The sequence below is a fragment of the Eptesicus fuscus genome, chromosome 2 (assembly GCF_027574615.1).
Source record: "Eptesicus fuscus isolate TK198812 chromosome 2, DD_ASM_mEF_20220401, whole genome shotgun sequence".
NCBI lineage: Eukaryota > Metazoa > Chordata > Mammalia > Chiroptera > Vespertilionidae > Eptesicus > Eptesicus fuscus.
The window spans coordinates 26,154,603-26,181,886 of NC_072474.1; the positions used below are offsets into that span (position 1 = coordinate 26,154,603).

General features: G+C 45.8%; 1 protein-coding gene across 2 annotated transcripts in view; it reads left to right on the plus strand.

The window, feature by feature from the left end:
* The first annotated feature begins 3,634 nt into the window (after nt 1–3,634).
* NMT2 (N-myristoyltransferase 2) overlaps nt 3,635–27,284 on the plus strand; it is a 76,504-nt gene continuing 52,854 nt past the window's right edge. Inside the window, exon 1 of one of the 2 annotated variants that reach the window (XM_054726009.1) lies at nt 3,635–3,862. In XM_054726009.1, coding sequence (XP_054581984.1) covers nt 3,753–3,862 — 110 coding nt within the window. In that variant the 5' untranslated portion in view covers nt 3,635–3,752. The remainder of the gene's footprint in view (nt 3,863–27,284) is intronic. The other variant, XM_054726013.1, reaches the window with a different exon arrangement.

The window sequence follows — 27,284 nt, forward strand, 5'->3', positions numbered from 1 at the left end:
GAATCACTGATTGGCCACCTCCTGCACACCCCACATTGGGGATCGAGCCCACAACCCAGGCATGTGCCCTTGACCAGAATCGAACCTGGGACCCTTCAGTCTGCAGGCTGAAGCTCTATCCCCTGAGCCATGCTGGCCGGGCTAGTTTCAGTTTTTCAAGGTGAAAAAACTGTAAATATTGGTTACATGACAACGTGAATATACTTAACACTACTGAATTACAGACTTAGTGTAATTCTAAGATGGTAAATTTTATGTGTATTTTACCGTCACGTTTTAGAAAACAAAAATTATAATAGTCTAAATAAAACAAGATCAATTATACAACTATGGTCCTATATCTGTAACAGCAGATGAGTCAGGCAGATAAGAAATTCCCAAGGGGCTCTTTTAGCACACTGATAGCCACTCTACAGTACTCTCTTTCCCTAAATAAATCTTGGATCTAAGAGTCTGGAAGATGCCACTTCGTTCCAATCCCCAAACTTTGGAAGTAAACCAGGGAAAGAAGCAAATATTTTAGAAGCATAGTGAGTTTCTATACATGACAATAGGATTTAGGGTTATCTCCAGGTCACCTGCAAACTTTGTCCTCCTTCAAACTATTAATAATGACAAACATTTACTAGTATATTATACTAGAGGCCTGGTGCACAAATTCGTGCATGGGTGGGTTCCAGCCAGCCCACCCTGATCAGGGCTGATGGGGCTGGCAGCGGGTATGGGACGCGGGAGGTTGGCCAGCCAGGGGAAGGGGCTGCGGGAGGTTGGCTGGCCGGCCCTGCCCCTGATCAGGCTAGTTGGCCAGCCACAGTGCACCTCATAACAATGGGTTGTTCTAGTCATTTCTCTTTTATTAATGTAGATATAGATAATACCTCAATTGGTCGTTCTGGTCACTTGGCTTTCATATATATAGACTAGAGGCCTGGTGCACAGATTCGTGCACCAATGGGGTCCCTCGGCCTGGCCTGCACCTTCTCGTAATCTGGGACCCCTTGGGGGATGTCAGATAGCCAGTTTTGGCCCAATCCCCACAGGCCTGATCCAGACAGGAGGGAGCCCGATCCTGTCCCCTGGTGGTCAGTGCTCATCATAGCGACCGGTCAACTGGTCGTTCAGTCATTCAGTCAGTCGGTTGCTTAGGCTTTTATATATATACTAGAGGCCCATTGCACGAAGAGATTCGTGCAATAGGCCTTCCTTCCCTTGGCTTCCAGCACCGGTTTTCCTCCAGCACCTGGGACCCAGGCCTTTGCTCTGGCCAGAGTCTGCCACCTTCGTCTTTGCTACAGGCTCCAGCCAGAGTCTGCCGTCATTGCTGCAGACTCTGGCTGGAGTCTGCCATCTTCGCTGCAGACTCCAGCTGGAGTCTGCCATCTTTGTCTTTGTTGCAGATTCCAGCCAGAGTTTGCTGCCTTTGTCTTTGCTGCAGACTCCAGCTGGAGTCTGCCATCTTTGTCTTCACTGCAGACTCCTGCAGTCTTCGTCTTCACTGTGGCCGGAGTGCTGCTCCTGTAGATCCCTTCACCCCCCACCCTCCCTCTCATAGCAGGTGTCCTGTCCCGCCCAGCCACTCCGAGCCTGGAGCAGCTGGGCAACTGCCACCTTTCTCCTTCTAATTTGCATATTCTCTCCTGATTGGCTGGTGGACATAGCGGAGTGATGGTTAATTTACATGTTTCTCTTTTATTAGTGTAGAAATAGATAATAGCTCAATCCAGTATTGAACAGACATCTGGACCAACTCTTTTCCATTCCAGGGAACAGATGTCCTCTCTCATTGTTTTCTAGTGTTTAATTGGTTTTTGATGCTCTCATTTTATTTCTCTGAGATTATTTTTCTTATTGTTTTTGAGATATCCTTAGTCAAAGTTTCTTAAAAATTCAAATAAATATGTCTGCTATGTTTCCTTTGCTTTGTATTTTAGAAGTCTTTCATTTTAAAAATATTTTTATTTATATTTAGAGAGAGAGGAAGAGGAAGAGAGAAAGAAAAGTATTGATGTTAGCAAAACACCTATCTACCACCTCCTGCACTCCCCTATTGGGAATTGAGCCTAAAACCCAGGCATGTGCCCTGACCAGAAATCGAATGGGCAACCTTTGGGTGCACAGGACAATGCCCAACCAACTGAGCCACACCAGCCAGGGTTGCATTTTAGATATCTTTTAGAGACCCCTTCAGGTAGGCTATAGTGACTGATCTAATAGACTCAGTCAGGACCCTACTGGCTACTCAACCAGGTTACTGTTAACCCAACTCTTCATGTTTACAGGAATAAGCTGCAGGAAATTCAGCGATCTATATTTGCCTTTATCCTAAAGTTTGAAGCCAGAGGCCACATGCAACTTTCTACCCCAGAAATAGTTGCAATTGTGAAAAGCAGTATTGTATTCCTTCAGGTTTTGGCCCCATTTTGCACTTCTTATGTTCAGAACCTCAACTGGCTTAACATCGGTCAGTCATAAAAGGCTGATGGACTTTGAAATCGTTCTGTAATTTTTGTCTTTAGCTACTTCTGTTGCATTGCATTTTAAGGGCATAGCCTCCCTTGTCGGGGAAAACATCACAAAATGTTCCGAATACCTTCTGCAAAAAAAAATGTCAGGTGGTTTTTAAAAGTCTTATTTCCTTCATGGAGTAGTTTCTGATAATTTTTTTTTTTTTTTTTTAGTTTCTGATAATTATCTTTCCATTGCCTCTGTAAAACATTCTGTGGCCTGGCGAGACCTTGACCACCACTCAGGACAGGAAAGCAAAGGAAGGGCTGCTGTGTACAGATGGCAACAACAAATAGGAATCTGAACTTCACTTGCCTCTTATGTGGCAATCCATGGAGCACCTGTTTCCCCTCCTCCATTTACGGGAAGAGATCGTTTTAACCTAAAATGCCACCGACTTTTGCTTGGAGGTCTAGGTCATGACCTTCACTTGGGGAAGCCCCAGTGGTCTGCTTGAAACTGCCCAGTCCCCTAGCATAACTCCCCAGCGTCTGGACAACATCCCCATTTCCCCCCAACAGGGTTGTTGTGGTCTGAGCCAACTGTGCGCGTCCAGCGAAAACAGGAGCCGCTCCAGAGTTTTTCTGTCAAGAGTTTAAGGGTTTCGAGCCTGATTGGAACAGGTGGAAAGGCCGGAAGCCCTGTTTTGACTTTGATTTGCTACTGTATTGGAAATTCAGCTATAGATATATGGAATTTTTTTAAAAGTGTGCATGGTGGGTGGTGCGGGGAATGCTTCTGCAAATCTCTTGGCACGCCTGCTCCTGAGTCAGAAATCTCTGCCGTGGTTAAAAGCGCTCGCCAACATGCAGCGATGTAAAATCGCGTGGCCTGTGATCCAAAAAAAAAAATGAAGACTCGCAGGATTTGACATGTGCAGGTTGCGGCTTTCAAAGACCCACGCGGGGCTGACGTGCGGGACCGGCTTGGGTTCCAGGGCTCGCCCCTGGCGCCCCGCCTCCGGTTCACCTCCCACAGCCCGCCGACCTCCCAGACACCCGCCCTCTCCGCCCCCCGCCCCGTGTGGGCCGGGAGCTGCGCGCGAACCCCAGTCCCGCCCCCGGCGCGGTGGGCGGGCCCAGGCCGGGCGGGCGGGGCGGGGCGGGGCGGGGCGGGCGCGCGCCCGGGCCCGGGCTCTGAGCGGACGGCGGGCGGCACTAGAGGGAGCTGCTCGCGCCGCCGTGGCCGCCGCGCTGGCCCCCACGCTCGCGGCCCCTGGCGCCGCCCCCGCAGCCCGCGCCGCCGCGATGGCGGAGGACAGCGAGTCTGCAGCCAGCCAGCAGAGCCTGGAGCTGGACGACCAGGACACTTGCGGGATAGACGGGGACAATGAGGAGGAGACCGAGCACGCCAAAGGGTAGGCGCGCGGGAGCCTCGGGCTCCGCTCGGACGCGGGTCTTGGGGCGCGGGCGGCGCCCGCCGCCGCTCCGAGGGGGCGGGGGGTCCCCGCGTGGGTGCGCCCGGCCCGAGACCGGGGTGCGGGCGGGTCGCGCGGCTGGCGGCGCAGTGGCGCGGGGGAAGCGAGGCCCCGTGGTGGGCGGGGAGGCCGGGGCCCGGTGCGGGGACCGGCGACGCCGCTGTCACCTGCCACGCGGCCCACCGGCCCTCGCGCATCCCCGCCGCCGGCCCGACCCGTGTGTGTCTCGATGGGACCGAGGGAGGCGCGGCCCCCTTCCCTTGATGGTGGTCCGGTTGCTGGGAGTCGTCGTCGTCCCCTCTCCGTTCCGTTTCCTCTCCCGAAGTCCCCCCAGACCCTCCCACCCCTCCTCCAGCCACCGCCACCGCCGGAGATGAAAGAGGAGCTGCTGGCCGGCGAGTGGAGTGGATTAGCCCCTGCTCCCCGGCGGGGGCTGCAGGAACTTGTGTTTCCCCCGAGGCTCTCGCCTCGCGCCCAGCCGGGCAGGGGGCACCCGTGGGGTCCCGGCCTGGCGACCCGCAGGGTGGCCTCGCCGAGCGCGTCCGCAGACCCTGTCTGCTGAGCTCTCCAGAGCAGGTCTGCCCCCTGAATTTTCGCCGGCCTTGGGGTCAGTTCCCGCAGCCCTCGGCAGTCAGACCCAGCTTGTAGGGGCAGCTTTGGACCTTCAAGGCCAAATGCACGGTGCGTTTTCACACCTGGTCGGGTGTCTCCTGCCTTTTCACAGGGTCCCTTTTCTCCCCCGCCGACTCGATCTGCTCTCCGTTGCAGAAAAGATTGCTTCCGGTGAAGGGTGGTATGGAAGTTCCCCTTTTAGCGGCGGAAAGACTGGCGTCCTTAAAGGTGGTGTTTGCACTGCCCTTTCCCTGTTGGATTCAAACTGTGCGCAGGCACACAACACTTCCTGCCGCCCCTTGTGAGATTTTGTAAACGGGTGACGGATGAAGAAGTGGGTCGGCTTAAAACCATGATATGGGAGCCCGTCGTCACAGATGGCTTATCGATTCAGTTCTTGCAGAGGATTCTTTAAATGATTGGTGATTTAAAGTGTAAAGCATTTGCATTCTATGTAACGTCTGCTTGAAGATTTATTTGAGACAGGGACTTTTACTGAGCTTTAATGTGTTATAAAATATCAAAAGATCAAGAAAAAGAAAAGCTGACTAGCTATATATCCCATTTGCGAGTTGCTTTTTTTTTTTTTACACTTATTATATCTGCAGTGAATACTTCAGTGGCAGCTGCAAGTACCCTATGCTATAATTCAAGTCTAGAATGCTTTTTTAAAAGAGAGGAAAGGAAATTCTACAGACATCTGAGACTGTTTTGTTTACACGGTGATAGAAATTTGCCTATGATAGCTATCTAAGTGTAGACATGTTTTTGAAACAACAGCAATGGCCAGAAATGGGCCCAGATGCAAATGTGGTAGATTACCCCAAAACTTCAGCACCTGTCCATTATCTTTCTGGCGTAAACCTAGAACTTTCCCTTCTCCCCTATAATTTCTGCTTATTGTTCTTTTTCTTTGAAAGTCTGGTTACTACTTCGTTGTTTATTACACAGTCAAAAATATCCAAGGTACAAAGAATTATTCATCTCTGTGCCTGTTGATTGGGGCCTGTCCCTAGCAGCCTTGCTGTAGGCTCTGTGAAGTTCCCAAGTTAGCACCCGAAATCATCTCCATGCCCTCTTCAGTTTTTAGTTTTGTACATTAGTTCACTAAAGAATTTAGGAACGCCCGGTGTACTGAAATGTTTTAATCTAGAGCAGATAACATAGGTCCTAGCGGGAGAGATTGATATCATGGGTTTATAGTTTAAGATATAAGGAGATTAATAAAAATCCAAGTTGCTGTGCTTGTTGGGCTGTTTTTTTTTTTTAATTTAGATAATATCTGCCAAATTTGGGGGAGTAATTATGGTTTTTTTGGCTTGTGCATTGATGATAGGGCTCAATAGAAACTTAGATTTTTTTTTTTAAGTAGCTCACGTTTATAAATATAAAAATTTGAGACTCTCTTTTTCTATTTTTGGTTTCTTTATTCTCCACCAATTTAAATTAAGTGACAAATAAAGAGCCTTTGGAGAAATGAATAGGTTTTACCTCTAGATATAGGTCTGTACACAAAGCGGTGATTTACTAATTAGTACTCTTGTGGCCTGAAACAATTAATTTACCCCCACAATTGAATATAATGTATTTATTAGCTGTTTCAGACATATTAAGTTAAAACTAGAGCCTCAGATAAAAAGGAAATTATCACAATAGATTATTTTGTTCCCAATATACATATTACTGTATATGCTTTTCCTTTCATTTTCATAGGATTTTCTTTATGAATTAAAAAGATTATTTCATTTTGTGGGTAATGGTGGAAGTTCAGGAATGAAATATGATTTATGTTCAATTAAAAGCAATGGCTTGTGTTTTATAATATACTTGCATCTCACTCTTTATATCTTACTTTTCATGAAAAATGTGTTCTTTGTTTAGTTTTTTGGCCCATCCAAGTACAAAAGTGGCATATCACTATAAAAATTCCATCAAATTCTAAAAATCATGGGGAAGGGGAGGGATTGTTCATTTTAAATAGACTATCTATAGCTGAAGAAATGTAGTTTTATTATTTTCAAATAATATGCAGCAATTAAAACTAGACTAACAGAAGGGTACCTAGAAAGATTCTTTAAGTAACTTGCTTTAACAAATAATTTACAACTAGGGGAAGTAAATAGGTCTTTGTAAAGGTCATGAGGGAACTTGAAAACTGTCAAGCAAATTAAAAGTTCTAAGGTAATCTTGTTTAAAATACTGTTATTTCCTTAGCAAGGACTTTCTATAGGTAAAAATTAACTTCAGTTATCTTCCTTGTCCTTGCACCATTGATATGCATCTTCTCCATTTGTCAAATACATTGGGCCATGGTCATTATCTCTTATTCAGCCTACCATCCCACATTAAACATACTTATTGCCCAGTGTTGGGACAGGGTCACACAGTTGGCCCCAAATAAAAATTAGCATTTAAGTTGGCAACAAAACCAAAACTCTCCTTGCTTTACCAACACTGACTTTCAGAATGTGCATTTCCAGACACATTGATGTTTTTCATCTTCTTTCCATGCACAGAGCTTCTCCCTCAATATTCACGATGCAGGAGGCAACCAATCGATGTGTTTCTCTCACATCAGTGTTTCTGTCTTTCCCTCTCTCTTCCATTCTCTCTAAAAAGCAATGGAAAAAACATCCTCGAGTGAGGATTAAAACAAAAAACAGTAAAGCAAATTCAGGGTCACGGTACGTGTCCTGACCAGAATTGAACCTGGGACCCTTCTCTCTGAAAGCTGAGGGACACTATCCACTGAGCCAAATGGGCCAGGGCAGCTTTACTGTTTTTATTGCTTACCTCTCTTCCTTGTAAACCACACCCTCTTTTATGAGGACTTTTTCTCATTTTTTTATTAGAATGTGCAGATGATTTGTTTTCTGAATTCTCGTATGTTTGAAGATGCCTTTCTTTTGCTCTCACGAATTACATGGTGTGTATGTCATTCTGTGATAATAATTTTCCTTCAATCTCCATAAACATTGTTGGTGTTATTTTCTAGCCTTTAGTGGCACAGATGTTGTTTCTCTGCCAATCTGCTTCTCTTTCTTATATAGGAAACCTTATTCTTTTTCTTTGTTTTGATTTGTGTTTAAGTCTAGAAGCCTCTAGGATTTTCTCTTTTTCTATAACCCAAGGGTTTCCACGTCCTTGTACCTTCTAGCGTCGCTCTTTTCCTTAATAAGTTACCAAAATGGCTCGGGGTCATACATATTGATGGGGATTTCTTGGGGACTGAGGTTTTCTTGGTCCTGCTACTGCCAGCTCCCCCATCACTCGCTCCATGTTTTGGGCCCTTTTAGTATTTCTCCTTAGACATTACCCTGTCTAAATACAGTTAGCTCTCTTTCATTCCTGCCCCACCCCAAGAATTACTAATATAAGCCACTTGCTTTTGCACATCATTTACTGATGGTTTTGTAAATGAGGGGGAAGGTTTGATTATAGCATAGGCAGAAAACAACTTCAAATTCAACGTCAGACATCATCGTCCACCAAAGGGAATTTATTACTGCCCCCTGTGGGCCATCTTTTCCTGCAGTGTTCTGGGAAGTCCTCTCTCCCTCTGAGAGCAGTCTCTTAATTGTCCAAAATTAATTGTCTACCTCCACTGCTCTTTTCTCAAAAAAACAAAAAACAAAACTTGAAGTGATTTCCTGTACAGTAGTACATTGTTACTTATGTGCGTTGTTGAGATTGACTGTGAGAAATTCTTCTCCACCTCTTTCCCACATTCAGGGTCCAGCTCCACTGTCCTTTCTTTTATGAAAACTTCCATGGTGATTATAACCCGAGGTCCTCTCGCCTTTACTGAATGTATCCTTCACGGGGCACCTTTCCACCAGTCACGTCCCCCTGCCCCCATCTCCCCAGTCATCTTCTAAGGCAGATCATTGTCTTACTGCAAAAAAATCTGTGGCTCATAGAGATAAGTGCTTTGTCCAGGGTCACATGGCTGGTAAGTGGGCAACAGAGTTTTTTTGTGACTGTTATTTAATGTGTGTGTGTGTGTAACATCATCTGCAAATGGACTCAAATTAAAGAAGGTTTTATTTTATTTATTTTTTTTATATTTTTGGGGGGAGTTAATCCTCACTCGAGGATTTTTTCCCCCATTGATTTTCAGAGATAGAGGAAGAAAGGGGGGAAGAGAGAAACCCAGGTACATGCCCTTGACCAAGAATTGAACCCTAGACCCTTTAGTGCTCGGGCCGACTCTTGAACCACTGAGTCACATCAACCAGGGCAAGAAGTGTTATTTTAAACTAGAGGTCCGGTGCATGAAATTCATGCACAGGGGGTCCCTCAGCCCGACCGACCTGAACCCTCTCCAATCCAAGAGCCCTCAGGGGATGTCCTGCTGACGGCTTAGGCCTGCTCCCTGTGGTTCTCTGCTCTCTGCGGGGCCTGCCTGCTCCCAGGTCGCCGCGGCAACAGCCAAGGAGGCCCTGCTGGGTGCTGCCTGCTGGCCCGCTTGCCTGTCGTGGGTCGCCGCAGCTACGGCCAAGCAGGCCCTGCTGTCTGCTGTCAAGCTGTGCCGCTGGACCCACTCCCAGGCCCACCCTGGAGTCGCCTGTCCGGCCCTGCCTGGCTCCCTGGGCCCCGCAGCATCTGCGGCCGCTGCGGGTCTGGCCCTGCTTCCCTCTCCGGCCCTTGAAGCAGCCTTGGCGGCTGCTGACCAGGCCCTCCCCCAGCACAGGAGGCCCCTACCATCCTGCCCCGGACGCTGTGTGTGCAGCCTTCTCCTGTCCGGCGACTGGTTATGGCGTCCCGGTTAATTAGCATATTTCTATTATGTGTATAGATTATATATATCTATATATAGATACTAGAGGCCTGGTGCACGAATTCGTGCACCAGCGGGGTCCCTCGGCCTGGCCTGCGGGATTAGGCCGAAACCGGCTCTCCGACATCTCCCAAGGGGTCATGGATTGCAAGAGGGCGCAGGCCAAGCCGAAGTACCCCACTGGTGCACGATTGGGGCCGGGGAGGGACCACGGGAGGGCTCCAGGGCATGTCCGGCCCATCTCGCTCAGTCCTGATCGGCCGGACCCCAGCAGCAAGCTAACCTACCAGTCGGAGCATCTGCCCCCTGGTGGTCAGTGAACATCATAGAGAGCAGTTGAGTGGCCTTAGCATATCATTAGCTTATTACGCTTTGATTGGTTGAATGGCCAACCAGATGACTGGACACTTAGCATATTAGGCTTTTATTATCTATATAAAATAAAGAGCCAGGGTTGTAACATCCACAACGACTGAAGGCTCGACCATGCCAGGCTAGAGAGCTGAGGGAGTGTGAGCTGATCAATCAGTGGTAGCAGTGACTGGCAAGCGGCTGAAAGGCCGGACCTCTAGGTCCCTCCTCCCGGCCCTCAGACTCCAATCAATCGGTGGTGGAGGCGGGGCGGAACTGGGGACCTTCTTAGCAGTCCTTCAGGTTCAATCTCACGAGGACAGGCCAGGCACCAATGGACCAGCGCTGCCAGCATGATCCCGACAGTGCTGCCGGCTTCCTGGAACTTGGCCTCGGGCACTGCGGCCGCTTCCCCTCCCTAGATGCTCCACAAGGTCACTTGAGCCTGCGCCGCTCCAGACCAAGTGCACATAGAAAAAATGGAGTAAAAAATTAAAAACCGATGACTAAGGGCCCACTCCACAAGCTCATGGGAGCCTCTGAGCACTGGGCACCCCGACTATTTTAGGGGCTTCAGGTGAGTGGGGGATGCAGAGGGTCAGGAAACCTCCCTGGAGGTCGGGCAGTAGGTCTGATCGGGGATCCATCCGTCCTGCCGTCTGCCAACAGCCGCCTCCGAGGAGAATGGGAGAACAAAGGGAGGGGGCGGTTCTGCAAACCCCAGAGGGAATTCAGGGTCCCAGGTACTCTGCTCCACCGGCGGACACTGCGGCTATGAGGGCACTGCGGCAGCCAACCAGCCTGCTCTGCCCCCCCCAGCCCCAACCTGCTGGTCGCAGACACAGGGAGCACCCCTTCTGAGGGGAAATGCCCACCAAGTACACAGAAGGTCTACAGAAGGCGCTCAGCGAGGAGTCCCCACGGGTTGTGTTTGCACCTTCATACTGTCCTCCCCTTCCCCCCACCACAATGCCAAAGGAAGCCTGATTCAGGAGCACCCCGTGCTGACCACCCACACGGAAAACAGCGTGTGACAAACATCATGTCCCCCAGACGCCTGACTCTGCCTCAAAAGGAAGGTGCTACAGACCCGGAGCGGGAAGAGGGACTGAGACAGAAGGTCTGGGAAGAGCAGGGCTGCCCCACTCTGCTCCCGGCCCCTCTGTGTGTGAAGCATCACTGTCCTTGGGCGGAGGCCTGTGAAGGAGTGAAGAACTGTGGCTGTGCCTGTGGCTGCACCCCGCCTCCTGCCCTCGTGGATAAGCAGGAAACACATTTAGGTGCCAGAATCTGAAACCCTCTTTATCGGTAATAGAGCAAATAGTGCAAGACCCACACGTGTTTCTAAACAGGACTCTGTCCGGCTGCATGTGAACCCAGGTCGAAGGTCTGCTCTCCGCCAAGGAGGCTGCAGAGGCTGCTCCTCTCTCGAACAAACGCAACCTGGAGAGGTTTAAAGGGAAAGGAGATAAAAATAAAACAAACTAGCAACAAGTTCTGAAGCTGCACCGCTGCTGTCAAATCCTCCGCGCGGTGGTGACGTCAGAGCCTGTCTCACCGTGCTTGGGGCTCAGACAGCGGAGCCACTGACACCTGCCAGGTCGCCTGGCACCGGCCTTATCTGCCAACGGCTACTTTCAACCTCCCACCAGCTCCTGGAGGCGGGTGGGCTGGGGATGGAGGCTTCCGTGTTAAAGCAACTCTGTTGGTGTAGCACAGACACGTGTGGAGTTTTTTATGAGAACCCTTAACATCCCTTCACAAACGTGTTTTTAACTGTTCTGAGATCACGCTCCCAGCCTTGGTGACTCTCAAATAGGCCTCAGCGATTCCACTTGCCCGATGCAAAGACTGACCCGGGTTTCAGGGAGACCGAACACTCGGCCTGGAGCAGGCCAGGAGAGAAAAGCAGGGTCTGATCACAGCCCCCATGGCAGTCAGTGCTGGATCGGTGTGGCAGAAGTCAGTCCTGCAGTCAGTGAACATAGGGTCAATTAATATTAAGTGAACATAAGGTCAATTAATAGCTCTTTGAGAGGAATTGAGAATATAAAGTACAGTGTAGAGCAGTGACTTATTTCACATAAAACTCTTCAACTAAGATAATTTTCTTTATTTAAAATGTACCTTTATTGTTGAAAGTAGTACAGATGTTCCTTTGTTTTAGTAGTTTTTTTTTCTTCCCATTGATCTCCTCCACCCTGCACCCGCCCCTTCCAGGCCTTTGCCAGACTATTGTCTGTGTCCATGGGCTATTCCTATCTAATACATAAAAATCTAGAAAGATTTAGAGAAAATTAAAAGATATGCCAGGTAAATATTGGACAGAAGAGCTGAAGTTGCTGCATGAATACTAGATACAGGCTTGAAGCTAAAACACATGAGATAAAGTTAGTAATTATAATATAACAAAAGGTTCCTTTCACTAAAGAGATAAGATGGTTCCCAATACTTATACACATAAAGAACAGTGTGGGGGTTCAGAATGAGGCTCACCAAGATGTGTCTCAGTGGTATGCAGATTTTTGAGCTAAGGGCAATTTTAGCTTCAGGCTCAAGTGAAAATTCTGCCCCTCCCTTTACCTAAAAAAAATTGAATTAGAGGCCTTGCCCATAATAACACATTATCCTATATAATAAAAGGCTAATATGCAAATCGACCGAACAGCGGAACGACCAGTCGCTATGACACGCACTGACCACGAGGGGGCAGACGCTCAATGCAGGAGGAAACAATGCAGGAAACTGACCACGGGGGAGCACCGCTCAGCCAGAAGCCGGACTCATGGCTGGCTAGCGCAGCAGCAGTGGTGGGAGCCTCTCCCGCCTCTGCAGCAGCGCTAAAGATGTCCAATGGATGGCTTAGGCCCGCTGACATCCCCTGAGGGCTCCCGGACTGCGAGAAGGTGAAGTCCGGGCTGAGGAACACCCCCCCCCCAACCTCCAAGTGCACGATTTTCGTGCACTGGGCCTTTAGTATAGGATAAGTCGTTTACCTCAAAATAAAGTATGGTAGAACTGTATTAGACTTAGAATTGGGGACCAGCAGTTCACAAATTCAGGGTCTACCTATCTCTCTAGCCTTCTTCAGTTAACTACTGATTGCCTGAAGACTGTTCCTTGGTTCACATTCTGCAGAAAGGATCTCATTGGTTTCTGGACAGCAAGGCATGGTCCAGTCAGCTGTGGTAGAGGGCGGGAAAGTGGAGGGAGGGGACTGTCATGTGGTACGACAAGGCCACTTAGGCCACACCTGTAGTGAGGTCTGTAGTCAAAGTAGTTATCACAGAAGGAGATAGTGAACAAGGCTGGCATCTCAGAACATGCGTGTTTGTCCACCTGTCTACTTACAGGTAGACTGTGGGCACGGAGACTCCTCTCTTTGCAGTAGCTGGTACATTGCAGTCTCCCATCCTAGCAGCATCTTGTACTTTGCACACATTGGTGGCTTAATAAAGATTTGTTGAGTGTATTCCAGGGTTTCTTTGTCCTTGTGGACAAGTTGATTTCTCATTTTAAAAAATTTCTCCCTGGGAGCATTAGGAATATATGAAGGATTTTCTTTTTCTAATTGAAATTACTTTGACTGTGAGTTTTGGGTTGTATATATCCTATGGTGTATAGGACTCAGCATGGTAAAATAATAGTTAATTTATGAACTCCTGGTTTGTGCTTCCTACTTTGTGTATACAGTTTTTCTTATTGAGTCACTAGAGGCCCAGTGCGTGAATTCGTGCACAGGCCCGGCCGGGGGGAGGGGCCACAGGTGGTTGGCTGGCCAGCCCCGCCCCCTGGTCAACCTCCTGGTCGAACTCCCAGACGAAGGGACAGTTTGCATATTAGCCTTTTATTATATAGGATTACAACAGATGGGGAGACTGAGGCTTATTCAAGTTTAAATAACTTATGCAGATTCAAACTTAGATCTTGGGCCTTTGACTGACCGTAAATTCTTGCCTTTGTAATAAACTACATGGTCTCATAGACCATAAATAAGTAAAATAGAGTAATTTGTTTGATAATGTTTCAAGGTTATCTCCCCATAAGTCCTAGATTGCCAACTTGAGTGCCTCTGGAGCAGAATTCATCAGTATAATGGGTACACTAATGTCAATGAATTTAAAATAAATGAATACATTTTCTTGTTTTAAAAAATATTGCAGCTTGATTAGAGAACCGTTTTAAGTGTCTCTTCGGGTCTCTTAAAGGACTACTTTTAATTATAGCGTCAATACAGTTTGCAGTGAGATCTCCTTTCTTTCCCGGGTGTCCCATCTCCTTTTTGGATCAGGTTCAGTAGCTGCCCAAGTGTAGCCTCATACATCTCAGCATTGTTTTCCTGGTGTCCCCTCCCCCCAGCACTGCAGTCATGTAGGCCTCTACAGTGCCAGTTTCCTGTAAGAAGCAAATGGGCAGGGGGTTGTGGTATTGAGCATCTCTGGATGACGGCGCTTCTAGAGGAAACCTGTGCAGCAAGCAGGTACCCAGCTCTCATGCCCAGCCTGTTTAGCACTCGAGATGGGTGGGGAATGCTTTTCTTTTTAAAATTTTATTTTTCAATTACAGTTAACATTCAGTATTTTATATTAGTTTCAGGTGTACACCATGGTGGTTAGACAATTATATAATTTACAAAGTGATTCCCCCCAATATTTTAAGTACCCAGCTAGTACCATACATAGTTATTACAGTATTACTGAGTGCTTTTGAGTCCCTGTAAGTTAGTGGCCTGTCATGCTCTTCCAGCTGCAGAAGAAAATGCACGGCACTCAGTGGGGGTCCCTTACTGACTTGGAATTTAATTTTATAGTTTCTGTTTTGTTAGCCCATTGGGCTCTGTTACTGGCTTCATATACACACACCAGGGAAATATGGGCTCCTTTATTCCCACAGCTGTGTTCACTCAGTGTTCAAGTTCATGTAGTACTTTCCGAGATAAAGGTGGTGATTTATTTAATATGATAATTTCCCATTGTTTCTTCTCTCTCTCTCTCTCTTTTTTTTTTTTTATGATGGGGTGCGGTGGAGTAATACTTGTGTTTCACTACCCTCTGGGAATTTATTAACATTTTATGGAAAATTAAGAAAGATTTGTTTTCTCAAATGAAGTTGTTGTTTTTTTAATATTTTTGCAAAAGCACATCATTTTTAATATAGAGTGTTAGACTGTATCCTCAAGGAAAAAGGCAATGCCATGGTCTATTCATATGTACATTTTCCTTTTCACATATTTACAAAATCACAGATATACCATTCCTATTGTCTTGGAAGTTCCTGTTTGTCATTTGGTATACCTTGAACAATTTCCCAAGGCATTGCAAAGCCCTCTTCTGATCATGTGAAATTGCTGGCCAGTCCATCTGTGTGGCTCTATAGAGAGTATCATCATTTGCTTAGGTAGCTATTGTTGGACCCCTTCTCCAAAGCAACCCCGTTTTTCCCTGGAACATGGAGTGCCTTTTCCTCCTTCCCACTGGCTAGAGTGTGCATGCAGTGGGAATTCACTGTGGACCCGGTGAGCCCAGCCACATCCTGGGGATGGCCAAGAGCAAGGTAGAGAGAGCCTGGCTCATCTTCTTTTTGCAGAATCCCCCGTGAGGGAAGCTGAAACTTTTCCAGGAAACAATTAAAACTGAGCTCCTGTGTCAGATGTTGCTGTTATTTTGGGACTCTACTCCTCACAGCCCATCCTGTATGCTAAATAATATTACATCTGTATATTAGCTTTGGCTTTATCGACACCTTAATTTTTAAATTATTTTTGAATAGGTAGTATGAGCATGTGGTACAAAATTAAAAAGGCACAAAAAGGTATCCAGTGTAAAGTAACTCTCATTCTCTCACCGAGTTTCCCTCCCCTAAGCAGCTACTCTGGCCAGTTTTTGGCTTGTCTTCTGGTGGTGTTCTCTACACACCCAGGGTCACGTGTGCAAGCACACTTGTATATGAGAAGTCACTATCTACATATCGAACCATATAGACAGACCTCATTTTTTAAAGCTGCATGTTATATTGTTGAATAGTTGTACCATTATTTTTAATCTGCCCCTGTTAATACAGCATGAGGTTACTTCCAATCCTTTGTGCTAATAAAACAGTGCTGAAATTAATATCCTTGAGTGTATATCACTTCTCCAGAATATTTCTTTTTAAATTTCAGAATATTTATTAATATTTTATTAATTTATTTATTTTTAATCCTCACCCGAGGATTTTTTCCATTGATTTTTAGAGAGTGGAGGGAAAAGGGAAAAAGGGAGAGGTTGAGGGAGAGAGAGAGACATCCATTGATTGCCTCCCGCATGCACCCTGATTGTGGCTGGGTATCGAATCTGCAACCAAAGTATGTGTCCTTGACTGGGAATTGAACCCAAGACCCTTTGATCCAAGGTTGTACGCTCTAACCACTGAGCACAACTGGCCAAGGCCTATTTCTTAATATTTTAAAATATTTTCCAGCTAACAAGTTTTAGGGAGGCAGTGTGATATGTTGAAATGAGTAGTAAGGCTGGAGGCAGGAACCTCTGCCACTAACCTTCAGTCTGATTTTAGAATAGTCACTTAACCTCTCTTTATACATGTCTTCATTAGTGAATTAAAGAGTTTGTCTCTCCAAGTCTTATGATTTAACTAGAGGCCCGATGCACGAAAATTCATGCAAGAGTAGGCCTTCCTTCCCCCGGTTGCTGGCACCAGCTTCCCTCTGGCACCCAGGCTTCCCTCCTCCAGCTGCCCGCAGGCACCCGGGACCCAGGCTCCCCTCCTCCAGCTGCCCGCAGGCACCCGGGACCCAGGCTGCTTCCCTCCTCTGACCGTCCGCAGGCACCCGGGACCCAGGCTGCTTCCCTCCTCCAACTGCCCGCAGGCACCCGGGACCCAGGCTGCTTCCCTCCTCCAGCTGCCCGCAGGCACCCGGGACCCAGGCTGCTTTCCTCCTCTGACCGCCCGCAGGCACCCAGGACCCAGGCTGGCTCCCCTCTGGCCCTGGCTTCATCAGGAAGGACATCCGGAATGACGTCTGGTCTAATTAGCATATTACCCTTTTATTATTATAGACTAGAGGCTCAGTGCATGGATTTGTGCATGGGTGGGGTCCGGCCAGCCCGGCCCCAATCAGGGCAGATCGGGGCTGGGCCTGTCAGGAGGAGGAGATGGCAGGAGGTTAGCCAGCTGGCCCACCCCGATCGGAGCCCGATCAGAGCTAGGCTGGCTGGGGAAGGGGCCGGCTGGGGAAAGGGGCAATTGGATGGTGGGCCCCGCCCCCGATTAGGGTTGGGGGGCCAACTGGGGAAGGGGCTGGCCATGGGGAGGGGCTGTGGGTGGTGGGCTGGCCACCCCCGCCCCCAAATGGGGTGGGGTTGCCGACGGGGGCCAGCAGCCTGGGGGAGGTGCCATGAGTGGTTGGCCAGCTGGCCCTGCCCCTGATGGGGTGGGGGGGCCGATCTGGGGTGGGGCTGGGTGGGGGAAGGGGCTGCAGGAGGTTGGCTGGCCACCCCCACCCCCTATTGGGGTGGGGGGTGCGATTAGGGGCGGGCGGCCGGGGGGAGGGCCTGTGGGCCTATCATGGTGGGGCTGGCTGATGGAGGTGGTGCTGGTTGATGGAGGTGGGGCTGGCTGATGGAGGTGGTGCTGGTTGATGGAGGTGGGGCTGGTTGATGGAGGTGGGGCTGGTTGATGGAGGTGGGGCTGGCTGATGGAGGTGGTGCTGGTTGATGGAGGTGGGGCTGGCGGGGGTGGGGGAGGAAGGAAGGGGGCGTTTGGCTGGCTGCCCTGCTCTTGATCGGGGTGGGAGAGTCCGATCTGGGGCAGGCCGGCAGTGGGGAGGGGCTGCGAGGTTGGCCAGCCAGCCCCACCCCCTGATCGGCCGGTTCAGTGGGCATCATAGCGACTGGTTTTATGGTCGTTATGGCCATTACGGTTGCTGGCTTTTTACATATATAGATAAGTACATACTTTGTCCTGGGCCCGACCCCTATCCTCAGGGGTAACAGAGGCTGGGAAGAAACTGGGTTGAAGAGTCAGTACACAAGCCCATGGGTGGACCATACACCTTGTGCCTCGGGTGCCCATCACGCCCCATTGCTCTTCTTGGACTAATTTTCTGCTGTCACAGCCCAGGGGTAAGAGGGAAAAGATAAATGTTGGCAAGAGAGATCCCAGCCAGTCCTGCCTTCTCTCGGCTTGTCCCAGGTTTAAGCTATCCCTTGTAGGCACCATCAGCCCATTTCTCTGAGTTCTGGTATGTTTCTGTCGTTGTCTCTTTACCATCCCAAAGTAGACGATGACCTTTAACTCCCTTCTGGATTTGCAGGGTCATATCCTTTTATTGTGGAAAACTCCACGTTCACCTTTGAGATTGCCACTGAACAGTGCCCTCTGCACAGCCTCACCTTTGCCTGTGACCCTTTACTTTGCCTGTTTTCTGTCTTTCTTCTGACCTTTGTTCTTGGTCACATGTTATAGACCTACCTCTCAGCCCCGCTCATGCACTATCCTGTTTTCTCTATTCTTGTTATTCTCTACTTCTTCTGAGCCATCTGTCCCTGGAATCCCTTAGCCTGCATATGCTGTGGATCTGTTCGGAGTTAGGAATTGACCATTATCTTATTGCTATCGCAGCCTCACTGTTCCCCCTCAAAGATTAACTGCCTGAGATGGCATTTTTCCTTCCATACCATTCATAGCTTGCCCCTTACTCCTTCACAGGATTTTTCGGGGGTGAGAGAGGAAGCATTTTTTGTTTTTGCTACACTACATTCTGTAACTACAAGGATTTTTATTTAAATGTGGAACATTCCTTTAATGAAAGAATTGACTAGGTCCATGATCAGCATTGGGATATACAAAAGAGGGAGGAGGAAGGGAGGGAAGAGACACATCGATTCGTTGCCTCCCAATCGATGAAATGAAAATTAGATATACAAGGAATTTAGAAAAACATTTGTGAGCATGAGTGATTAAAGGTTGTAGGAAATAGGGTAATTTTTTACTAATTTGGACTATCATGAAGGATGTACTCTGCCAATTCCCTCAAGCTTTTATTTTTTAATTGATTTTTCTAATTGTTTTGTTCATCATTTCATCTTTAGGAAGCAGTTTTACCGAAGAGGCAAATAAGTAAGCCTTTAAGAAATTTGTTTGTTAAATAGCTGAACAATTCATATTTAGTCTTTCAATTATATATGCTGATTTTAAAGATTCATAACAAATCTCTGGCATTTAAAATATGTCCTCCTTTATTTTGATCTAGGACAATCTGCAAAGACAGGTCTTCACAAACTAAACTTCACACTAGATTAGTTTCTGGCCAACGAGTCTTGATATAATTTTATTATGATTTAACATTAACTCACTAGAATTGGGTTTTTAGGGTGCATCAATTTGTTTGTTGGTAATGTAATAATCATGGAAGGAGCAGTCTAATGAGATAGAACATCTCCCATATTTAGATTATGATAAGAGTGGAAAGAATTGAAAACTTGGGGGATTAGTTAACAAAGTGTAGATCAGAAGCCAGCCAATGGAGTCATCCAGGTTCCACTCCAGCCAGGCCTGGATTGAATCCAGGGCTTCTGATTCAGCCGCTGCCCTGAGGCATCCACCCTCTGCTCCTGACATCCATGTAAATATCGAAGTTGTTGGCATGACCTCTGCCCAATGCTTCAGCCTCAGTAGCTGCACCTGTCTCCTTGCTGATCTTTATAATGATAAAGGTTATTATCAGGTTCCACCCCTCACTGGCCATAAACTATAGGGCATCTTTGAGCTCTGAGCCTTCCAAAGCTTTTCTAGGACTTTCTGTGTTGACCAGAGATGATGTGGCTTCTAAGAGACTCTGACAGATGTTTTCTATATCAATATCAGAAGGAGAAGGGAGATGCTGAGAAAGGGATGAAGCTACCTAACCTATGAAACAGTTGAAATCTTACTTTAGATCAGGCCATACTGAAGCCAGATGCTGGCAGCTGGCAGCTTTGCTTCTTACTCTGGATTGTGCATTACATTTGGGGAGAAGAAGGTTGAAGAGGTCATTACTGGAATTGCAAAGATGAGCCAGTGACAGAAACTCACAATTTCTTCAAGAACCTGAACTGCAGGTAGAATCCATTATTGAACTGGGTAACTACATGATCAACTTGTGTAAGATGGGTGCCCCTGACCCGGCATGAGGGCAGGCTTGTGGCCGGTACATGGGAGAAATTGACGGTGCCTTGGCCAGATCCCCACAGCTATATGTATGTGAATTCTCTTCTGTGGTGCACCTTTGAGTTACCTCTGCTGTTTTAAATCTTTTTTAAACAATAGTTTATTGATTTTTAGAGAGAGAGGGAAGGGAGAGAAGCATCAATGTGAGAGCACAATATTGATTGGCAGCCTCCTACACACCCCTCACCGGGGATCGAGCCCACAATCTGGGCATGTGCCCTGACTGGGAATCAAATCGGCAACCCTTTCGTGCATGGGATGACACCCAACCAACTGAACCACACTGGCCAGGGCTAGGCTAAAGATCTGCTGCAAGTTAATAAAAGACAGGCTAATAAGTGTTCAAAGATCCTAAACAGTCAGTTTACAAAAGAAGACCTGAAAATTGCCAATAAATATCTAAAACAATGTTCAGCCAGTAGAAATGCATAAACAAGAGTATAATGTAGCAGTTACATGGATTCTGAAACCAGGCTGGCTGGATTCAAGTCCTGGCTCTGCCATTATTAGCCATGGGACTTCTATAAGTTACTTCATCTCTCTATATTTCAGTTTCCTCTTCTATAAAATGGAAATAACAATAAGGGACTTAGCCCACAAAGTTGTGACAGTTTACAAGATTGTTGTCTGTAAGGTGCTTAGAACAGTGCCTTACAATAGTAAGTGTGTTTAATGTTAGCTGCTGTGATGATGACAGTGATGATGGTGATTGTGGCAATGCCAAATTGTTCTCCAAAGTGGTTAACATCAATTTACATTTCACCAGCAGTATATGAATGTTCCCTTTCCTCACATTTTCCTGATAGTATTAGAGACTTCAGAATGTTTGGCAAATCAGTGGATAAAAAGTAGAATCTGAGATTGTTTTCTTTTCCTTACTGCTGGTGAGATTGAGCATCTGTTTGTAAGTTTATTGGCTGTTAGGGTTTCCTCTTTTGTGAGTTGCTTATTCATATCCTCAGCACATTCTTCTGTCAGTCTTTTGTCTTCTTATTGATTTTTACATTGATTTCTCATTCATCCAGCAAATATCTAGTGAGGACCTTTTATATGTCAAAACCTATTTTAGGTGCTGAGAATACAATGGAAAATGCTGTTCTAGTTAGAGAAGACAAATGAATAAATAATACATTTTTAGCTAGCAATAAGCTATACAATATGAAGAAAAGTAAAGTAGATTATTCATAATAATATCTAACTCAGTGATTTCTGTGAGCAAGCTATTAATACTAGTGTATTAATTCATTTTATCCTCACAATGTTTATAACACTATTTATTGAAAACTTCATCTTTTTACAGATATGGAAACAGAGGCCCAGAGAGGTTAAGTAATATGCTGTAAGTCACACAGCTAGGAAGTAGTGGAGCCAGGATTCAAAACCAAGTGGTCAGACTCTAGCTAATGCCTACAGTCTTGGTCAGGATATCATGTTCCTCTCTCTACTGTACTGGAGGTAAAATGTGAAGGGCAAAGAGCTTGTTATATATTCTGACTATTAAATCTTTAACATCTATACTAATAAAAGGGTAATATGCTAATTAGACCAAATAGACCAGATGTCTTCTGGACGTCCTTCCAGACAGAGCCGCAGTGGCTGTGAGAGCCGAGGGCAAAGCAGCCGCAGCGGCTGTGAGGGCTGAGGGCAAGGCAGCCGTGTTGGCCGGCAGTGGCAGCAGCAGCAGTGAGGTGATGGGGGCAGGCAGGCAGGTGAGTGCTTAGGAGCCAGCAGTCCAAATTGGCAGTCAGACAACTCCTGAGGGGTCTCGGATTGGAGAGGGTGCAGGCCGGGCTGAGGGATTCTCCCCCCTCTCATGCACGAATTTAATGCACCAGGCCTCTAGTGTGCTTTATAAAAATCTTGCCTCATTTTGTCATTTTAAAATTTGGTTTATAATCAGTTTGCTACAAAATGTTTAACTTTGATGTAGTCAGGTTATCCTCTTTTAGCTTATGGTTTGTACTTCTGGGTCCTTGTTTAAGGAATTCTTTCCTTCACTGACATTGTGAAGTTATTGTCTTATTCTTTCAGTTACCCATTCATAGATATTTACTTCAGCATCTGCTATAGGCCAGACATTGTTCTAGGCACTGGATAAATATTAACTGAGCCAACTAAAGTTTTAAGGTTTTGTTTTCCAAGTTTGGGTTTATAACTCACTTGAAATTTGTTTTTGTCATTTGTGGGAAGAGGCAAAATAATTAAAATTTTCTTCATATAGGAAATCTGTTCTGTTTTGCTGATCTATTTATCTCTTCTTGGGCTCTGTTGTATTTTTAATAATATTTTAGTTGTGATTAGAGGTGTTGTGATTATTATAGATAATTTAGAACATGCTTTAAAATACAACGAAGATTGAAATCAACTATAATCCCACCATTTTCTATGCAGGAAATTGGAAACCAAGGGATTTCACTCGCATAGCCATACCTCACTGCAAAGAAATGGGAAATATCTTGATATGAGCTCAGGGAGAGAGGATGAGATGGATTATTGGGGGCAGCTAGCAGTCTCTGTCTCTCTTATTTCTTCTGGAGCAACTGTAACATGTTTAACACTTTACTATAAAACTAGAGGCCTGATGCACGAAGATTCGTGCAAGAATGGGCTTTCCTTCCCCTGGCTGCTGGCACTGCCTTTGCTCCAGCCGGAGCTGCCTTTTCGCCTTCCCACACTGCCCAGAGGCCCAGAGCGGCTAGTGTGGTGCCTATGTATGCAAATTGACCCACCATCTTTGTTGGGTTAATTTGCATACTCACTTCTGATTGGCTGGTGGGCATCACGAAGGTACAGTCAATTTGCATGTTACTCTTTTATTAGTGTAGATGTGTTCCTTTGCTCATTCCATTAAGCTATCTCTGTAGAATCCTTGACTACTTTCAAGGGATTTGCTGGATGTGCTTATTAAATATTTGACATCTGCGTGGTTAAGAAGGAATTTATTGGTTTACACTTGAAATTTGAATATGCCAAAGATTCTCTCTAGACATAGACCGAAGTATCTGTTGTCTTTCCTAGGATAGCAAAATTGAGAGGCTTTCATTGTGGATCATTCATATGAATTCTTGGGGAAGCAGGAAATGGAACTTTTGTGTTTGAAGATCCGAGAGAAATCTATAAAAGGGCTGCATAATATCCATGGATAAACGTCTGTGATGCAGTAATCAACCTTAAGTACTGGAGTTCTGAATCAGTTTTTCTTTGCAGGATTTCTGAGAAGAATCTTCTCAAGTAGGTATTTTCCTGAAGCCTTAGCAACATCGTAACCACCCCCAGGGGCAGGAATTTCACTTCCCAAATTTTTTCAAATATACTTTATTGCTTTTTTTACAGAGAGGAAGGGAGAGGGATAGAGAATTAGAAACATCGATGAGAGAGAAACATTGATCAGCTGCCTCCTGCACACCTCCTACTGGGGATGTGCCTGCAACCAAGGTACATGCCCTTGACTGGAATTGAACCTGGGACCTTTCAGTCTGCAGGCCGACGCTCTATCCACTGAGCCAAACCGGTTAGGGCTCACTTCCCAATTTTTTAACAGCTTTGTTGAGATATAATTACACACCCTAGAATTCACCCATTTAAAATGTACAATCCATTAGTATTTAATATATTCACTGAGTTGTACAGCCATTACCACAGTCAACTTTAGGACATTTTTATCATCTCCAAAAGAAACCCCGCATCCCTTAGCTGACACCTTCCAACCCCCTCATTGTCCCAGCCCTGTACATCCATCAATCTGTTTTCTATCTCTCTAGATTTACCTGTTCTGGAATTTTTATATAAATATAATAATATATTGTGTGTCCTTTTTGACTGGTTTCTTTAATTTAGCATGTTTTCAAAGTTAATCCATGCTATTGCATGTGTCAGTACTTCATTTTATTTTATTATTTTATTTTTTTATTCTGCACCCAAGGATATTTTCCCATTGATTTTCTTTTCTTTCTTTCTTTCTTTTTTTTTTTAGAGAGAGAGTGTGGAAGGGATGGGGAGAGATAGAAAGACACATTGATTGGTTGCCTCACACATATGCCCTGCCAGGGGCCGGGGATCATCAAGCCTGCAATCAAGGTACGTGCACTTGACTGAAATTGAACCCTCGACCCTTCAGTCTGCAGGCTGACGCTCCAACCACTGAATCAAACCGGCTAGGACAGTACTTTATTTTTATTGCTGAGTAATATTCTATTGTATGTATATACCATATTTTCTTTATTTATTCACCAGTTGATGGACATTTAGGTCGTTTCCACTTTTTGGCTATTAGAATAATGCTACTGTGAATACGCATGTACAGATTTCTATGTGGACATATGTTCACTTCTCTTGGGTATATATTCCTGTTTTTTTTTAATTGCTGGGTCATATGGTAACTAGTTTTTTTTTTTTTACATGTTGAGGAATTGCCAGACTGCTTTTCCAAAGCACTTGCACCATTTTATTTTATTTTACTTTATTTATTTAGCTCTTACATCATTTTATATTCCCACCAGCAGGGTATGATCTCTCTACATCTTCGCCAACAAAAATGGTCATCACCTGTTTTGATTATAGTTATTCTGATGAGTGTGAGTTGCTGCACCTACCAGCTCTCATTCTGCAGTTCTATTCTCCTTCAGGCTTCTGGGGAATGGAAAGTAGCTCTAACTTACTCAAGGATTGGGCAGCTTTGCTTCTCATCTCTGTATGAGTACTATCAGATACGTCTGGGAGTTTGGAGGAGGGGATGGCTAATTTAGTGCAATTTCTGTTGGTCCCTATCCATTTATATTTGAGAGGGAAAAATAAAATCTTGACAAACTAGAGTTAACAAAAAGGATTATAGCTTCTCCATCACACCAAAATAAGATAGTACAATTTTAACAATACAGTTGGTGTGCACTCCCAATTAACTACCAAAAATGTAGCCTAGAGGAAAACTTCTTTGCACAAGTGTCTTAATAAGTTATAGAATAAGTGATATAAACATATTTAAGAAATTTTTGGTGAAATAATCTATTTTTATCTTTTATGTCTCTATATCCTCACCAGTTTCCATGAGTCTAATTTATCTGTTTTAGAAAAAATTGATTCACACTCAGGACAAACATTCCTGGATTTTTCATTGGTGGAGATATTTTCATCCAGTTCGATAGGCATCCATACCAGTCCTAACTTCTCAGTCTGTATCCCTTTGGGTGAAAGCTTCTGGGAAACTTCGAGATATTTTAAACTGGGTATATTAGATAGAAAAGCTGTGAGATCCTGGGATGCTAGTGGCCTCTAGAAAAGCCATAGCCAACAGCAATTAAAGGATTGAGGCAGGAGAGGGATAATTCTCTGGGTTGTGAAGCCACAGCCATGTCCTGGATGACTTCAATTACTACCATCCCCCTGATGCAATGCTGAACACACAGTAGATGCTCAATGAATATGTCTGTGATGGACTTTACCATCCAGGTGGGGAGAATTTTAGCTTTCTAAGGTATTTTACCACCTGACAATATGGAATTGGAGCCAACTCAAGAGCCAGAATTATTCACTCATTTATTCGACAAGCCTTTGTTATAAAAATCTACTTGTGTTGGGCATGGAAGCATTAGAGACCTTAGGGATACAAATATAGTTTTCTTTTGTACTCATCCTCCTCCACTCCCCCGCCCAATGCATACATAAATCACATATTCACAATACAGCAAATTCACTAGTTTACAAGGTGTCAGCTATGGAAACATTGAAGGAGGAAAGCTTGAAATCTAGTCAGATATTTATGGGAGTCCTTAGCTACCAGATGATTTTAAATATAAATACCACAATAGTACAGATTTAATTCTACTGAGGAAAATAAAATAAACTGCCCATTTTGGGGTGGGAATGCATTGCTAATTTTAGACCACCAGGGTGCCATTTGTTGGGGTCTCAATCTGTGTCTAAAATTGAGTTCTACTTTTTATTCTAGGATTTGGAGTAGGGAAATATGAAGCTGTAGTTCAAATGCTTGTCTCTTAAACAGTTTTTCTCACTATTAAATATACCTTTCATATTTTGACATTGCAGAGGAAAATATTAATCCATTTTAAATTTTAAAAGGGTATGATTTTAATAATGAATAACTGACAGAAAGAAAATCCCCTTTATGACCTAGATATTGAGTGATGAGGCTAGCACTTTGTATTGGTTAGGCTACTCCAAGTTACGATGTGGTAAAAACAACACTACAATTCCATTGCATAAGTCAGGAAAAGTTTGTCCCCCACCTATACTGCAGGCCTGTAGGCTGGAGCCCCTGTCTCCTTGGCAGGACTCACAGGCATAGGCTAAAGCAGAAACCATCACCTCCTGATGCCATTTTCTTGACAAGGTTGTGCAGGACTTGACTGGAAGGGGAATTCAGCAGAGAGACAAGTCTAATGGCTCTCCAGGCTTTCACAGGAAGGAGCACCTGTTACGTCTACTCCTCTTCCATTGGCTAAACAAACTGCCCATCAGTGCCTCAATTCAAGAGGCTGGAAGCATATGTGACATACTTTCAACTGCTTGCAGGAAAAATAGTGGTGAGCAATAATGATGTTTACCACACATGTGAGTAGGAAAACCCCAGTTCTCCTCCTGTGTTTCTCTACTGTCACACACACAGGTGTGAGGCAGGTTTTCCTACACCAGCCGGTGTCTCACAGTTAAACTCAAATCTGACACTACTTATTTGGAGACAGCTTTAAATCCCAGAGGTTGATGGCTCAGTCCTGCATGATTGCCTCCTTCCTAATTCAAATGACAATTGCAAGTCTAGGTTTTCACTTGTGCTTCTGACTAACTGACCAGATCCTGAGGTTTGATCAATTTAAATTCACAGAATTTAGGAAAAACTGTTTACTTATTGTTTATAGGTTCATTATAAAATGATATGAGGTGCATGTTCCACCCCTGGCCCAGGACAGACTGTTGGCAGGCATGTGCTCCACCCCTGGCACAGGACAGAGTGGCCACCAGGTGTGCGCTTCATCCCCAGCCCCAGTTCAGAGCTGCCGGTGTGACCTGGTGTGCCCAGCCACAGGTTACAGGACTATGCTGCAAGTGTGCTGCCAGAGGGACCTAGAGCACCATCTTGTGTTGGGTGCTGGAGCCGCACAGTGAATTGCAAGCCAGAGGGCTCTGGACCCTTACAGGGAGTCGCACACCAGAGCAACTGTGCACATGACCCTGCCGACCCCGAGTATCTAAAGCGAACAACTGAGGGACCAGAGCCATGGGAGAAGGGGGTACAACTCAGAGCAGAGACAATAAAGGTGTGAAACTCAAGGCAGACCCAGCCTCCTGACTAGTGAGTCCCAGACCATTGGACTGCTAGGGGCTTCAACCTCTTGGACCCCAAGCAGGGTACCCAGGGCCAGAAAGAGACAGCAAAAATGGGGAGTCAAAGAAACAATT